Raw genomic sequence first — 16,216 nt, 5'->3', positions numbered from 1 at the left:
AAAGTGGCTGGAGTTGAGTCAGTGTGTTGGCAGCAGCCACTCAATGTTAGTGGTGGCTGTTTAACAGTCTGATGGCCTTGAGATAGAAGCTGTTTTTCAGTCTCTCGGTCCCAGCTTTGATGCACCTGTACTGACCTAGCCTTCTGGATGATAGCGGGGTGAACAGGCAGTGGCTCGGGTGGTTGTTGTCCTTGATGATCTTTATGGCCTTCCTGTGACATCGGGTGGTGTAGGTGTCCTGGAGGGCAGGTAGTTTGCCCCCGGTGATGCGTTGTGCAGACCTCACTACCCTCTGGAGAGCCTTACGGTTGTGGGCGGAGCAGTTGCCGTACCAGGCGGTGATACAGCCCGACTGTGCATCTGTAGAAGTTTGTGAGTGCTTTTGGTGAAAAGCTGAATTTCTTCAGCCTCCTGAGGTTGAAGAGGCGCTGCTGCGCCTTCTTCACGATGCTGTCTGTGTGGGTGGACCAATTCAGTTTGTGATGTGTACACCGAGGAACATAACTTACTACCCTCTCCACTACTGTTCCATCTATGTGGATAGGGGGGTGTTCCCTCTGCTGTTTCCTGAAGTACACAATCATCTCCTTAGTTTTGTTGACGTTGACTGCGAGGTTATTTTCCTGACACCACACTCCCAAGGACCTGGAATGCTTTTCCAACAGTCTTAAGAGTCCCCACATGATGAGCACTTGTTGGTGGCTTTCCCTTCACTCTGCGGTCCGACTTAACCCGAACCATCTCAATTTGGTTGAGGTCGGAGGTTTATGGTAGAGAAATTAACATCCAATTAACTGGCAACAGCTATGGTGGACATTCCTGCTGTCAGCTTGCCAATTGCACACTCCCTCAACTTGAGACATCTGTGGCACTGTGTTGTGACAACCACATTTTAGAGTGGTCTTTTCTTGTCCCCAGCACAAGGTGTATTAGTGTAACGATCATGCTCTTTAATATACCACACCTGTCAGGTGGATGGATTATCTTGGCAAAGGAGAAATACTCACTAACAGACATGTAAACAAATGAGTGCACATTTAAAATAAGCCTTTTGTGCATGTGGAACATGTCTGGGATCTTATTTCAGCTCATGAAACATGGGACCAACACTTTACATTTTTGTTCAGTACACAGTATTGTCTTCAGTACCATCAAGAAAACAAATTGGGCAACAAAAAGAAAGAATCGCTGCACCCCCAAACTACTTCCCGCGGCTATGGGAAGTGGTACTGCTTAGCAAGCATCACTCTGCAGCATGCACCCTAGGAGTGGCAGAATCTCACCTGCCTGTCAGTGGGACGCCCTGTCCTCAACAAAGCAGCTTGAGGTCCTTTACAGTGGTGTCATGACTCGGATCTACAGTTGCACTCAGCTCACACTGGGGTTGCTGTTGAGTGAGTTTGAGGGATCAATGTAGCACATGGGGATGTGAAACTTGTCATAAACCTACTACTCATGCATAGAGCTATGCATCTGTGGCCATGGGGTCCACCCATGTTCCTCTGCTGGAGAAAGACTGGTTGCTGCTCTGCGCATCCTTGAGTTTGAAGAGAGCAGTCTCCGCTCCAATGACAAGAACAAACTATCCACGGGCAGCAAGTCAATAGAAAAGGGCTGTGTGATATGTATGAAAATGCATGGTTGGCTGTGTAAGCAGCAGTAGTTTTGAACCCTGGACAACACAGTAATATACTTAATTGACACTGCCGACTGCTGGTATTACATGATACTCTAAGCATGTTCCCAGGCCCTGCAAATGAAATCTTGACAGATTTTTACAACAGGTTAGACATTTATTTGCTGTGTATATGAAATATTATTTACACTGAAGTCATATGAATACCATTATTTACTTCATAATTATGTTATGGGATAAGAAATCATTTTAAAAACAATATCCAGAGTCTGATACCATTAGTCCCCAAAATGAAACCTTGTCTAAAAGGACAGGCAATGGAAATTGCCCAACAAGATGGGCCTTCCTTGCGACTATCACAGACATCGGTCAAGTCAAAACTGAGGCATTGATGGACGTCGGACATCAAAAGTCAATAAGGCCATACGTGAAGGGTTGTAAGAGCCTCAGGACATGAGGTTTGAGGGGTAGTTAGTGAAACAGCGGAACTCGTTGGCCAGGTTTTTGTTGTGTTTGGGCAGGAAGCTGCATATCTTCAGACCCATCAACTTCTCTGCATGCTCCTCCATGATGGCTCCTGATGGAGTGGTAGATAAATGTTATTAGATTTGAAAAAGCTACAAAGAGTGGGCATGTTATTCTGGTATGTGTAAGAATGCCCGTATTCAGTGTTGTGTGCGGTATGGAGAAGGGCACAAGCCCGAGGACAGACAGCAATGTGAGGCTCACCTGTGCAGAGCAGCACCTTGCCCTTGGCCAGGTACTTCACAGTCTGGGCGACCTTATTGAGGCACTCCTCAGACAGGTAGGGGGGGTCAGCTAGGACAACGTCGAAACTCTGTGGGGCCACATCCTCTGGGAGAGCAAGAGGCTCGTTGTAGTCATAGAAGATGAACTCTTGGCCGTAGGTGGCGAAACGGCGGTCATACTCTAGAACCACAGCCGACACACCGTCAGAGCCCTCCACCACCCCCTGCTTCAGCTTCTGGTACACACTGGGTGCGCTCAGACAGGCTATCCTGGAACGTAACATCACAAGCTTTAGAAGGGCAGTCTAGTGAATTACACCCCAGCCATGTGTGTAGATGCATAGTACATATCCCTCTCACCTGCCACCTTTCCCAGCTTCCTGAATAACCTCTTCAACTAGCCGTGTTGCTGTCTCGTCGCTGTACCAGAATTGGCTCATACGCTGGTGGACAGATATCAAGCAATGTAAATACAGCCATAATGTAACAATAGAGGGAAGTGGAGGGATAATAGCCAGTAGACCAGCTGATAAGTTTAGCAGCATTATCTAGCATCACGGTCAACATACCCAGTCCTCTTCCACCGCCCCCACCGAGTACTTGTCCACCGGTGCTGTGCTCTGCACAAGCCCGTCTCTCTCCTCTCTGTAAAACTCCTGCAGGGCAGCAAGGGTGGCCGCGGACAGCTGAGGGATATCGTCGTCGCTATCACTCATGGCTTCAAACTTGCTGGAAGGTCGATGACAACCACATACACGTAACACAAACTGGAAAGCTAGTTAGTGAACTGCTACCGTGGCTAGTTAGCGTCAGAGTGTTACGCGCTAACAAGTTACTACTGAAAACAGCAATGCTAGCCAGTTAGCCAGAACGTGCAAGACAGAAATATTTGCCTACTGTAAAATAGTGTAATACCTTTGCGTGGTGTGTTGCTGGTTTCTGAAAATAAATATTAACTGTCGCTACTGATTAATCGCGTACAACACGTGTCAAGAAATAATAACGTACACTGCAGTTACGGTGTCCGAGGAAGGACATATGGTATTCTACATTAGCGATTTTGTCAGGCTGCGCACTATTGACATGCGGTTAGCGACCGATTCGTTCTTTTTACTGACTCGAGATTCGTGATTCAATTTTCTGAGTAACTCGTTCATTGTAATCGTTCGTTTGACCTGATAGTGCTAGCTGCAATGTGTCATACACACCGAAGTATAATATAATCAATCCTACAGTAGGATTAATACACGTTCCTCGTTGCTCCAGAGACGTGCTCCGACTATGCTCATAGAAAAATAGATAATGAGCATAGAGAATAAAAATACATGTTTATAACTGATAATTGATCGCATGCTACAAGAATGACTGCAATTAATTGATTATTGAATGTTATGAGATGGACACAGCTCAACCAACTCCACACCTAAGAACGAATCGTTTGTGGGCTGTAGTTCACGAACGACTGCTCATCACCCTCATGGGAGTCAAGCAATGTATTCCGTTAAATCGTTCACAATCTAGTCTGGTTGCGGCCACTAGACCTCGTTTGAAATGTATGAAATAATACGTGTGTGTATGCCTAGCAATCAACAAATGTAACGTTACATAGTTTAAAGCACACGTTTACACGTCTGTAAAAAATGAAAGCTCCCATAGAATCATGGCTCTTTCGAGTTCAGTTCATCGTTCGCCGATTAACGAAATGAAAGATTCATTAAAAAAAGCCTCACTTCCCATCACTACTGTGCATGAATGACAGTCAAAATGATTTGTTTAATTAAATACATTAAAATAATTTCTACATTAACTTCAACCATTTTTATTTGGGATTTTGTTTTCAACAACCACGATCAAAACGGGATATGAAACTTTTTCCATATTCTGTATAACAGGAAATTGAGACGGACAAAAATTAAAACAATGTAAACAGAAACGGAAAAACTAAGTACTTTACATAATAAGTTTATGTACACTTTTACATTTCAATACAATTCATTCAGGCATTCCAAATAACCAGGGTTGTGCTCTAAACAGAGGAAGGGCAGTGAGTCAGTCTCAAATGCATGGTTAAAACAAGTGGTTACAGTGTATTCGGAAAGTATTCAGACCCATTGACTTTTTCCACATTTTGTTAAATTACAGCCTTATTCTAAAATGGATTAAATTGTCCCCCACCATAAATTGACACACAATACCCCATAATGACAAAGCAAAAACTGGTCAATAGATTTTTTTTTCTCATTTACAAAAAAAAAGTTAATATCACATTTACATTAGTTTCAGACCCTTAATAAAGTACTTTGTGAAGCACCTTTGGCAGCGATTACAGCTTCAAGTCTTCTTGGGTATGACGCTACAAGCTTGGCACACCTGCATTTGGGGAGTATCTCCCATTCTTCTCTGCAGATCTTCTCAAGCTCTGTCAGGTTGGATGGGGAGCATTGCTGCACACCTATTTTCAGGTCTCTCAAGAGATGTTTGATCGGGTTCAAGTCCAGGCTCTGGCTGGGCCACTCAATGACATTCAGAGACTTGTCCCGAAGACACTCCGGGGTTGTCTTGGCTGTGTGCTTAGGGTCGACCATCGCCCCAGTCTGATGTCCTGAGCACTCTGGAGAAGGTTTTCATCAAGGATCCCTCAATTTTTTCTGTTCATCTTTGCCTCGACCATGACCAGTCTCCGCCACTGAAAAACATCCCCACAGCATGATGCTGCCACCACTATGCTTCACCGTAGGGATGGTGCCAGGTTTCCTCCAGATGTAAGCTTGGCATTCAGGCCAAATAGTTCAATCTTGGTTTTATCAGACCAGAGAATCTGGTTTCTCATGGTCAGAGTCTTTAGGTGCCTTTTGGCAAACTCCAAGTGGAAGGTTCTCCCATCTCCACAGAGGAACTCTAGAGCTCTGTCAGTGACCATTGGGTTCTTGTTCACCTCCACGACCAATGCCCTTCATCCCCGATTGCTAGGCCTGCTCTGACATGCACTGTCAACTGTGGGACCTTATACAGACAGGTGTGTTTCCTTTCCAAATCATTTCCAATCAATTGAATTCACCACAGATGGACTCTAATCAAGTTGTAAACATCAAGGATGATCAATGGAAACAGGATGCACCTGAGCTCCATTTCGAGTCTCATAGCAAAGTGTCTGAATACCTATGTAAACAAGGTATTTCTGTTTACAGATTTTAATAAATTAGCAAACGTTTTTTTTTTTTACTGTTTTCGCTTTGTCATTATGAGGTATTGTGTGTCGATTGCTGAGGAAATTGTTTTATTTTATCCATTTTAAAATAAGGCTGTAACGTAACAAAACATGGAAAAAGTCAAGGGGTCTGAAAACTTTCTGAAGGCACTGTATATCCTTTTTTGGTTCATTATTGCTTCAGTTATAGGGACTTTAACTTCCATCCAGTGTGTTTTGAAGTGGAAAGAGTGGCTGTGACATAGAAAAATATAACTAGAGAGAGTCTGCTAAACTTCAGGGGCCCAACCTTCCTAAGGGCCTAAGGCTTCCAATAATTGTCTGTGTCTTGGCTGTGGGCAGTCAGGACTGAAATGGTTCTAGGGAGACAAAGAGGGTGGCAGAGAATAGAACTACAATCCAGAATGATAAAGAAATCTAATAAAACGTTTTCAAATTCGCCCTCTTTCTTAAAGTGAACTCATCATAACCATACAAATTCAGCTTCTCTGCCATCTATCTTATAAAACTTTTCAGTCATTGTTTTAAACATTTTTTCCACTTTTTTTGAAAACATATATACACCCTTGATGAACATGAAGTGATTTGTTGTTTTTTTGTCATCGGCCCTCCCATTTAACAGATTCAGCAGCCCGAAGGTGGCGGGATGGAGCCTCTCGTTGTCATGGAGATCTGTGTGTGCTTCCACCGTGTTCTTGGTATGTGACAGGCACAGTCGTCGCTGTACGTAAGACACGTCTCAGCTTGGCCACATGGACACACAGGAGTCGACACACGACACAAACAAGAAATCAAAGGCACTCTGGGGGGGGCGAGGGTGTAGAGGCAGGGAGAGGCATAGCGTTCTCAGAACAGATTGGCACCTACTCCTGTTGTGTTCATCCCAACCCTCCCACTGGCAAACTCAAAATATTATTGGGTGAGGGGACGAGTCCATCCCTCTCTGACCCCCCCCCCCCACTGTATGTGTGCGTGGGGGCCTCTGATGAAAAAGGAGAGGATGGGGGAGGAGCAGGCGTGGAAACCTGCCCAAACGACACTATAGTCCAGTCCACACCCCTGCTCCCTTCAGTGTCTCAACCTTCCCCCTTTATGTCACAGTCTAACAGTGCAGCTCCTCAGCTCTGTCGGTCTCTGTTTCATGGTTTGGCGTGGTCACGGTAGATAGGTAGATCGTCGGTGAGCGGGTTGGACATAGAAATAGGTGCTAGGGAGGAGGGGAGTTTGGGGGCTAGTGGTTATTTGACACAGAGCAGCCCACCTACGTTGGACACAAACTCCTCTAGGCTCTTGAGGAAGTCCACCTTCTGCTTGCGGTCCATGCTCGGGGGCGTGCTGCTGGCTGTCAGCTTGTTAAAGGCGTCAGCCAGTCGCTGGTAGATGACGGCGTCTCGCTGGGTGGCGAGCAGAGACTCCACCAGCTCCTTGTACTCCGCCTGGAGAGAGGATAGGGAATTGCGTCATCATATGAGGCACAACGTCCACATAGTCTTGATTGGCTAGGGTGATCCAAGATACATGTGCGTGGGAAGTATACTCACTTGATGCAGGCACACTAGTGTATAGAGAGCTTCTCCCGCTGCCACTGTGATCTCTGTGTTGTGTTTCTGCAGTACCAGCATGTCAAACACCAACTAGAGAGGGAGAGAGAAAGATTTTCCATTACATAAGATTTCCTCGTTTTGAGCACAATTAAATGAGGCAGACCCTGCAGTTAGGAGAAAATCCCCAGAGGTGGGTGCCTCACCTTGAGGAAGTGGCGTGTAGCGATGAAGAGGGGCGTGTCTTTCTCCTGGGTCTTGGCACACTGCTCAGCCAGGGGGGACAGAGCCTCCAGACACAGCTGGCTGACCTCTGAACTCATGGATGTCATGCCCAGTTCTAGGGAGTACATGAGACTCTTGAACAGCTCCTCTGGTAGCTGGGGGATCTTCTCAGGAAAAATCTCACAGATGAACGTGATGAGCTTGTAGTACTGGTTACACAGAGACGGGAACTGGAAGCACACAGCGACAAACCAGTTATACAACCGTTTGTAGTACAGTGACTATGTAGATCACTACTTCAAAACTACTTCAAGGAAGGGAGCATTGTACATGAATTGGCCCTGGGTCTTACCTTGAGCAGGTCCTGAGACATGAGAGGCAGAATGATGTTGACCCCAAACAGAACTACGTCTGCAGCCGACACCGACCGACCTGCCGCTCCCGAACCCTGCTCCTGCCCCCGGAACACATCATCTATTCCAACATCAACACGCAAACACAAGAGAGGACTTGGTAAGTATCGACAATTAACTAGGAACCTAAAATATCATACATAAACATTGACTGATTTTGGAGATGAAGACACACACCTGTGTCTGAGAAGTCAATGAACTCCTTAGAGAGCAGGTTGGTGAGCAGCTCCATGATGAGCAGCAGGTCCTGGTACTGGTCCTCCTCAGCAGCCACATCAGCCCTCTTCCTGCCCAGGTTGTTCTTAGAGTAGACCTGCAGCAGAGTCAGGCACACCTCGTACAGCTTCATAGACTTAGACTGGGGGTCAGAGAGGGAGAAGAGGTAGCTGTTGACTCGTCTTCCCAGTGAAATCTCCCACACACACAGCTACCAGACTCTTATTTACAAATGGCTAATACTGCACAATTTAAACACTTGTCCCCCAATTCCCCCTTTCTCTTATTCACGTGTAAATATTGGACTATAAACTGTGCCTTCCTATATTATACTTATGATAAAATATTTATTCTATTCTACTGAGCTACTTACTTTATTCATATTCTTATCTTTTATTATTCCTTATTGTCTAGAATACACCATGTGTATCCTGTACATACGACTAATAAAAGTTGAAACCTATCCGATTAAATTGCTTTGGAAGGATTTGTAATAAAGTGTGTGATTCTTATTAAAGTGATCCTCACCTCTCCCAGGTAGCAGATCTGTTTGTGGGCGACCTCCACGAACACCTCGATGATGAGATTCACCGTCTCTGGTGTGTTGCGGTACACCTCCATCAGGCCGATGCAGCTGGACAGGAAGTCCATGAGGAAGCTGAAGAGAGACGCCACGTTGTCGATCTGCGTTGCCTCGGCGATGCCACACAGGGCCTCCAGGGTGGCAACGATCTCCCGCTTCACACTCTCCTCCTGACAGATCTGAGGAAAGTTCTCCTGGTTGATCAGGTTGAGGAAGCGCTGCTGGAGGGGGTGCAGCACCTGGAGGGAGAGGATCAGAGAGGTGATCAATCACATCCAATCAATCAACAACATTTGTCACAAAGTGCTTCACAGTAACGTGGCTCCAACCCCCAAAGGAGAGAAGGGATGAAGAGAGAAAGATCGGGCTATTTTCATTCCCAACTCTTCTCCAATGGTCTACTGTACTGTACCCACTCTACAGTCAGAGCAGCTGGAAGTCAAGACAGCTGCCATCTCATTCTTAAATCTCTCCCAATGGCTTTGGAGTCATCTTGCATTACTATACAAAGGCCTTCAAGATCATTATGAGGATCATTATCACACGATAGACTCGGGAAATCTAATGGTTTTGGTTAAATCATTTGGCTTCACCGTTTGTTACTCCTGAAGTCTATGTGGATAGTGTTTAAACAGAATCACCACAGTAGGGAAGTTACAGGGGAAAACTATTGAGATCTCAATGTGCTACCAGCTGAAGTCCATTTGGAAAGAGAGCCTATATAAAGGAAATCTGAAGGGAGATGACACTTGAGAGCTGTCAGGTATTGTCCTTTGAGGGACGTGTGTGAGTTAGTTCCATTCAGGGATTCAGAGTGGGGGATTCCGTGTGTGTGTTGTCTCTGACTTCTATAGGGTTCCCCACCTCTGTCCAGTACTGCTGTTTGGTGTCTGAGTCCATGTGTGCAAAGCCCCCCAGAACCAGGGCCTTCATCAGGGACCTCTGTACTGAGCTGGACAGCAGGTCTAGGGGAGGGCTGCGGCTGGCAAACTGCTTTGCCAAGTTCCACCAGTTCTCACACTGTACCACAATGTTGGCCCTGAGAAAGGAGGGATGGAGAAAGGTTTGTTGGCATTTGATATCATTGGCGAGATAATTAAAAACGAAAAAACTATCATTCCACCACAAGGGGGCGTTGTTTCAAGCACCAACGCTTAGGCTCATATCCTATCTATATTTTTGTGTGTGCATATTTCAAGTCAGGATACAGAATTGAGTCAGTGTCTCACCTCTCCCTCTTCTACACCAGACAGACCAGTAGCTCCACCTGATCAGTCAGCAAGTCAGCCAGTCAGCCAGTGTCTCACCTCTCCCTCTTCTCCACCAGACAGACCAGTAGCTCCACCTGATCAGTCAGCAAGTCAGTCAGTCAGCCAGTGTCTCACCTCTCCCTCTTCTCCACCTGACCAGTCAGTCAGTCAGTCAGTGTGTCTCACCTCTCCCTCTTCTCCACCAGACAGACTAGTAGCTCCACCTGACCAGTCGCTCAGCCAGTCAGTCAGTGTCTCACCTCTCTCTCTTCTCCACCAGACAGACTAGTAGCTCCACCTGACCAGTCGCTCAGCCAGTCAGTCAGTGTCTCACCTCTCCCTCTTCTCCACCAGACAGACTAGTAGCTCCACCTGACCAGTCGCTCAGCCAGTCAGTCAGTGTCTCACCTCTCCCTCTTCTCCACCAGACAGACTAGTAGCTCCACCTGACCAGTCGCTCAGCCAGTCAGTCAGTGTCTCACCTCTCTCTCTTCTCCACCAGACAGACTAGTAGCTCCACCTGACCAGTCGCTCAGCCAGTCAGTCAGTGTCTCACCTCTCTCTCTTCTCCACCAGACAGACTAGTAGCTCCACCTGACCAGTCGCTCAGCCAGTCAGTCAGTGTCTCACCTCTCCCTCTTCTCCACCAGACAGACTAGTAGCTCCACCGTGTCGTTGGCCAGTTCAGGTTCAGAGCTCCACACAGACAGGTTGTTGATCACCTTCTCTAGCAGGTATCCCACAATCCACTGGGCCCCCTCCGTGTCCGCCCCGAATGCCATGCTCAGGGGGATACTGATCTAAAGGAGGGATGAAAATAGTGAGAAAGTGGTGTGAAATGGTGGAGGGATAGATGAAAATCACTGCAACACTTTAAAAGATCAGATGTCATAAATAGCCATTGTCCAGTCCAGTGATATACTGCACTCCTCCTCACAATGCCATAATCCACAGAGAACCAGCTTCTATAACACACTTCCAGAGAGTACACTGTTGTCAAGGTGACAGAGCACGGGTGGTGTAAACATGACCGAACTGGTGGTGTAAACATGAAAGTGTTGGAAGACCATCCCTAGCATTTTCACCACCTCAAGTGTCCAGTAGCCACCTCTTCGTCACCTCAAGTGTACAGTAGCCGCCACCTCAACACCTCAAGTGTACAGTAGGGTTCAGTGACTATCACAAAGACTATTTATGAAGTCATCTGTCAAATCCATGGCCGAGACATTACCATGCCAGTGTTCTGTGGGCCTTAGGAACTTAGAGGGGGTTGTAAGTGAGAAGTTTTGTATTATGGACGGCCATTTTAAGACAAATCAGACAGTGGTGTCTGGTGTTAGTTGTACCTGTTCGTAGAGTTTCTCGTCCACCAGTAGGTAAGTCTTGGCCCAGCGTTTGAGGAACCACACAATGTCCTTCCCCATCTGAGGGCTGAGCAGTTCTGTCAGACTGGCCCTCGTAGCCCTGGACTCCACCTCTGATGTCCTCAACACCGCTGACAACAACCTGACAAGAGAGGGTGGGAGGGAGGGAAGGAGGGTGGGAGAGAGAGAGAGTGGGAGGGAGGGAGAGAGAGAGAGAGGGAGAGAGAGAGAGAGAGAGGGTGGGGGGGGAGAGAGAGAGAGAGGGGAGGGAGAGAGAGAGGGTGGGAGGGAGAGAGAGAGAGGGTGGGAGGGAGAGAGAGAGGGTGGGAGGGAGAGGGAGGGAGAGAGAGAGAGGAGAGGGTGGGAGGGAGGGAGAGAGAGAGGGTGGGAGGGAGGGAGAGAGAGAGAGAGGGTGGGGGAGGGAGAGAGAGAGAGAGGGTGGGAGGGAGGGAGAGAGAGAGAGGAGGGAGAGAGAGAGGGTGGGAGGGAGGGAGAGAGAGAGAGAGGGTGGGAGGGAGAGAGAGAGAGAGAGAGGGTGGGAGAGAGGGTGGGAGGAGAGAGAGAGAGGGTGGGAGGGAGAGGGAGGGAGAGAGAGAGAGAGGGGGAGGGAGGAGAGAGAGGGGTGGGAGGGAGGGAGAGAGAGAGGGTGGGAGGGAGGGAGAGAGAGAGGGTGGGAGGGAGGGAGAGAGAGAGAGAGAGAGAGGGAGAGAGAGAGAGAGAGAGAGAGAGGAGAGAGAGAGAGAGAGAGAGAGAGAGAGAGAGAGAGAGAGAGAGAGAGAGAGAGAGAGAGGGTGGAGAGGGAGAGAGAGAGAGAGGGTGGGAGGGAGGGAGAGAGAGGGGTGGGTGGGAGAGAGAGAGAGAGGGTGGGGTGGGAGAGAGAGAGGGTGGGTGGGAGAGAGAGAGAGAGAGGGTGGGAGAGAGAGAGAGAGGGGAGAGAGAGAGAGAGGGTGGGAGGGAGAGAGAGAGAGAGAGTGAGAGAGAGAGAGAGAGAGAGAGAGAGAGAGAGAGAGAGAGAGAGAGAGGGTGGGAGAGAGAGAGAGAGAGAGAGAGAGAGAGAGGAGGGGGGAGAGAGAGAGAGGGTGGGAGGGAGAGAGAGAGAGGGTGGGAGGGAGAGAGAGAGAGAGAGGGAGAGAGAGAGAGAGAGAGAGAGAGAGAGAGAGAGAGAGAGAGAGAGAGAGAGAGAGAGAGAGAGGGTGGGAGGGAGGAGAGAGAGAGAGGTGGGTGGGAGAGAGAGAGAGGGAGGGTGGGAGAGAGAGAGAGAGAGAGAGAGAGAGAGAGAGAGAGAGAGAGAGAGAGAGAGAGAGAGGGAGAGAGTGGGAGAGAGAGAGAGAGGGTGGGAGAGAGAGAGAGAGGGTGAGAGAGAGAGAGAGAGGGTGGGAGAGAGAGAGAGAGGGAGAGAGAGAGAGAGAGGAGAGAGAGAGAGAGAGAGAGAGAGAGAGAGAGAGGGTGGAGAGAGAGAGAGAGAGAGAGAGAGAGAGAGAGAGAGAGAGAGAGAGAGAGAGTGGGAGAGAGAGAGAGAGGGAGAGAGAGAGAGAGAGAGAGAGAGAGGGTGGGAGAGAGAGAGAGAGAGAGGGTGGGAGAGAGAGAGAGAGAGAGGGTGGGAGAGAGAGAGAGAGAGAGGGTGGGAGAGAGAGAGAGAGAGAGAGAGAGAGAGAGAGAGAGAGAGAGAGAGAGAGGGAGAGAGAGAGAGAGAGAGAGAGAGAGAGAGGGTGGGAGGGAGAGAGGGTGGGAGGGAGAGAGGGGTGGGAGGGAGAGAGAGGGTGGGAGGGAGAGAGAGGGTGGGAGGGAGGGAGAGAGAGAGAGAGAGAGGGTGGGAGGGAGAGACAGAGAGAGAGGGTGGGCGGGAAGGAGTTTGGGAGGGAAGGAGGGAGAGAGAGGGTGGGAGGGAAGAAGGGTGGGAGGGAAGGAGGGAGAGAGAGGGTGGGAGGGAAGAAGGGTGGGAGGGAGAGAGAGAGAGAGAGAGGGTGGGCGGGAAGGAGGTTGGGAGGGAAGGAGGGAGAGAGAGGGTGGGAGGGAAGAAGGGTGGGAGGGAAGGAGGGAGAGAGAAGTGAAAGGTAAGAGAAAAAAAAATGGAAAAAGAGGAAGATGGACAGAGGGAGATCGAGAATAAAAAGAGGAAGAGGAGAGAGCGATAACAAGGGAAGTGATAAGAAGCCATGGCCAGGATGAGGGGAAGAACAAAAGAAAGGTGGGAATTCAGTGTCTGTTTAAATCAGTCACTCAGACAACAAATGACCACGTTGACACACGCACCTCTGCTAAAGGCCAGAGAGACATACGGCTTAGTGCATCTTAGTGTTCTGTATGTGAGATGGGCCTCAGTACATGCCCACGCAGCACCACAGTGCACTGTTTCACATTGTTTGCAAAAACAAAAGCCCATTGACATTAACAGCGTCGGGGTCGCACAGTGTTATTAGGAAACCTGATGCTGCCTCTTGTTTTTCCAATCCTCTGTCCATTCTCCTTCACCCCCACAGAAAACAATCCTCTGTCCCCGTGCCCCCTCGCAGAACAATCCTCTGTCCCCGTGCCCCCTCGCAGAACAATCCTCTGTCCCCGTGCCCCCTCGCAGAACAATCCTCTGTCCCCGTGCCCCCTCGCAGAACAATCCTCTGTCCCCGTGCCCCCTCGCAGAACAATCCTCTGTCCCCGTGCCCCCTCGCAGAACAATCCTCTGTCCCCGTGCCCCCTCGCAGAACAATCCTCTGTCCCCGTGCCCCCTCGCAGAACAATCCTCTGTCCCCGTGCCCCCTCGCAGAACAATCCTCTGTCCCCGTGCCCCATCACAGAACAATCCTCTGTCCCTGTGCCTCCTCACCCCCACAGAGAATAATCCAGAGGCCCTTTCCACAACCCCAACCACCTCCAAAATTCCCTATATGATTGCATGTACCCCCCCAAACCCACACACATATGACCCCAGCCCCCTCCTAGTCTTAGCAGCACCTGGCCCTGCCCTAATTGAATAACATGTTAGGGAGTGGTGGTCTGGTCCGGGGATGGGAGGGCTGGCGCCGGGGTCTGCTCTAAGGCTGGCTAGGTCACTACGCCATCATGTCTCCCACGGCCTCTGTGTGTGTGTGTGTGTGTGTGTGTGTGTGTCTCCCACGGCCTGTGTGTGTTAGCAGCTGGCATGGCTGGGTCTGTGCCAGGGCATTCCCCCTCTGCGGCACTGGCACCACACCCCCAGGGAGCCACACCCGCATCGCTGGGGGCCAGAGTGATCAAACACACACGGGTGGATCTTTGGCCTCGCACTGTACGTAATATTTCCCCTAACATTGTACTGTAATGTAGGGGCGAGGACCCCTTACCTAGATCTAAAAAAAAGTTTGGCTTCAATTGGTTTCTATGGACAGTTTCCATGCCAGATGGCCTGTGTAGTGTTATGTGGGCCGTTGTGCCCTGCCTGGAAAATAATCCAAGGGAAAGGCTGCCGCCATGCCATGCCACGGGGCAGAGGGTTTTATGAGACACACTCCAGACAGACAGAGCACTGGTGTGAACGTGACAGAGCTCTACAACCAGGGCTTAGTGAACAAGTCCACAGCTTAAAGCTCAGCTGCTGTAGACAGTGTGGAGAGACTGTCCAAGCTGTCCATTAGATCAGAGGCAGACAGTGAGGGTAGACTGTCCATTAGATCAGTGACTGAGACAGTGCATTTCAGATAGTGCTAAGAGATTCATCGAAATGTCTGTTATTTTTTGGTTTTGAAACAACTAATTGACCGACGTTTGTTCAATTGTTTTAGTTTTTTCCTTCTTCTGTGGGCTCAATGCGCACAATGTGCAGCTTCTCTAGATATAGCACAGTTCGGGCTTGATCTGATTTATGTCGTAGGGAGTTGTAGTTTCCAACAGGCCAATAGTCTACATAGGTTAGCGCAGAAAACGTGGTGATTAACTACAATGATCATAATCCATTGCGCGCCTGCTTGTCCGGTCTGTGTTTCTTTTACGCCTGCTACGTAAGAGAGAAGAATGTGTGATCGAGAGAGATAGCTTGCGATGCAACTGCTCTCTATCTCTACCTGAAAATACATGATCTAAGTGATTGATAGTTGGAATTCAGCAGCCATAAAAATATGCCTTATTTATGTTGAAGAACTACTAAAATAGTGATTATGTCAGACAGCATAGGCAGCAGCTCTATAGACATGACTTGGAATGAAATAATAAAGTCATCAAATAAAACAAACTGAAATATTTTATTAAAGTAATGTAAAAAGTATGTGTTTAATACGGGATAATCAGACTACCATCATGGGACTTTTATTCATTGTTTTATTTTGCGTTTTTACAGCATTCATCCCACAATGCATAGCGAGGGCATTTCCTTTTTTAAATAAAACCGAAACCATGATTATTTTTAATAATCGAACCGACTTCAAAAAGCACTAATCGCGCAGCACTAATTTCAGACCCTTTTGTTGATGGATTTATAGCAGCGACGGACAACTCTGGTCCACTGACAGAAGCCAGAGTATCGGTTGGTTTTAGTTATTTCTTCCAAACCATACATCTCATTTAGATGTGGGAATCCAGGTGTTTGCAATTAAGTGCCAAACAGCAAATCAGCAGACATTCAGCCTGTACTGTACACAGACTTTTGACCAATCATAGTCCCTCCCTTACCTGATGACAGAGTCTGTCCTGTTGCACCCTGGGATAGAGGAGGCCTTCTCCCCGGGGGAGCCCAGTATCTGCAGGGTGGTGTTGATGTCCACCTCAGTAGAGTGGTTGATAGAATACTCCATCACCTCTGCTGGGATCAGAGGAGTCTCACCCTGAGGGTCATCTGTCAGGACGTAGCCTGGAACCACCCCACACACATTCAATATTTAGCATTCACAACTACACTCTGACAACTAGGACTGGGACTAGCCAGAAACAATCCATTAAGGAGGTACTTTTGGAAGACAACATTTTCCATCACAGCAAAACTCCTACAGTGGAGCTTTCCACTGATACATTACAGCCAATGTCATTCTTCGCCAGTGTTACGCAAAGCACTGCTAGGATCCCATA

At 48.4% G+C, this 16,216-nt stretch overlaps 2 protein-coding genes across 4 annotated transcripts in view; both read right to left on the bottom strand.

Moving 5' to 3' along the window:
* Positions 1-1,018: 1,018 nt before the first annotated feature.
* Positions 1,019-3,673, bottom strand: eef1akmt1 (EEF1A lysine methyltransferase 1). The gene is made up of 5 exons (XM_035757039.2): positions 3,301-3,673; positions 2,955-3,114; positions 2,746-2,828; positions 2,366-2,655; positions 1,019-2,213 (listed from the first exon to the last, which is right to left on the bottom strand). Exons 2-5 carry the CDS (start codon positions 3,099-3,101, stop codon positions 2,083-2,085), a joined length of 651 nt encoding a protein of 216 aa, XP_035612932.1. The 5' UTR covers positions 3,102-3,114; positions 3,301-3,673; the 3' UTR covers positions 1,019-2,082.
* Positions 3,674-4,188: 515 nt separating this feature from the next.
* The window catches only part of xpo4 (exportin 4), a 46,237-nt gene continuing 34,209 nt past the window's right edge, over positions 4,189-16,216 (bottom strand). Inside the window, exons 13-22 of one of the 3 annotated variants that reach the window (XM_052493427.1) lie at positions 15,824-16,001; positions 11,168-11,327; positions 10,452-10,621; positions 9,436-9,610; positions 8,517-8,810; positions 7,950-8,130; positions 7,712-7,833; positions 7,341-7,589; positions 7,135-7,227; positions 4,189-7,029 (exon numbers count right to left, since the gene is read on the bottom strand). In XM_052493427.1, the coding sequence (XP_052349387.1) occupies positions 6,832-7,029; positions 7,135-7,227; positions 7,341-7,589; positions 7,712-7,833; positions 7,950-8,130; positions 8,517-8,810; positions 9,436-9,610; positions 10,452-10,621; positions 11,168-11,327; positions 15,824-16,001 (1,820 nt within the window). In that variant the 3' untranslated portion in view covers positions 4,189-6,831. Of the gene's footprint in view, positions 7,030-7,134; positions 7,228-7,340; positions 7,590-7,711; positions 7,847-7,949; positions 8,131-8,516; positions 8,811-9,435; positions 9,611-10,451; positions 10,622-11,167; positions 11,328-15,823; positions 16,002-16,216 lie in introns of all 3 variants that reach the window. The other 2 variants (XM_052493426.1, XM_052493428.1) reach the window with 2 other exon arrangements.

Source organism: Oncorhynchus keta, chromosome 34, assembly GCF_023373465.1.
Source record: "Oncorhynchus keta strain PuntledgeMale-10-30-2019 chromosome 34, Oket_V2, whole genome shotgun sequence".
Lineage (NCBI taxonomy): Eukaryota > Metazoa > Chordata > Actinopteri > Salmoniformes > Salmonidae > Oncorhynchus > Oncorhynchus keta.
Note: the sequence above shows the minus strand (reverse complement) of the source record. Positions and strands in the feature narration are given on the sequence as shown.

What these genes read in the sequence shown, in the direction of transcription:
- eef1akmt1 (XM_035757039.2), bottom strand. Translation starts at nt 3,101, where the DNA reads ATGAGTGATAGCGACGACGATATCCCTCAGCTGTCCGCGGCCACCCTT. An exon ending in GAAGCTGGGAAAGGTGGCAG is followed by an intron (nt 2,656 to 2,745) that starts GTGAGAGGGATA and finishes GTTACGTTCCAG; the next exon opens with GATAGCCTGTCTGAGCGCAC. An exon ending in CAAGGTGCTGCTCTGCACAG is followed by an intron (nt 2,214 to 2,365) that starts GTGAGCCTCACA and finishes CCACTCCATCAG; the next exon opens with GAGCCATCATGGAGGAGCAT.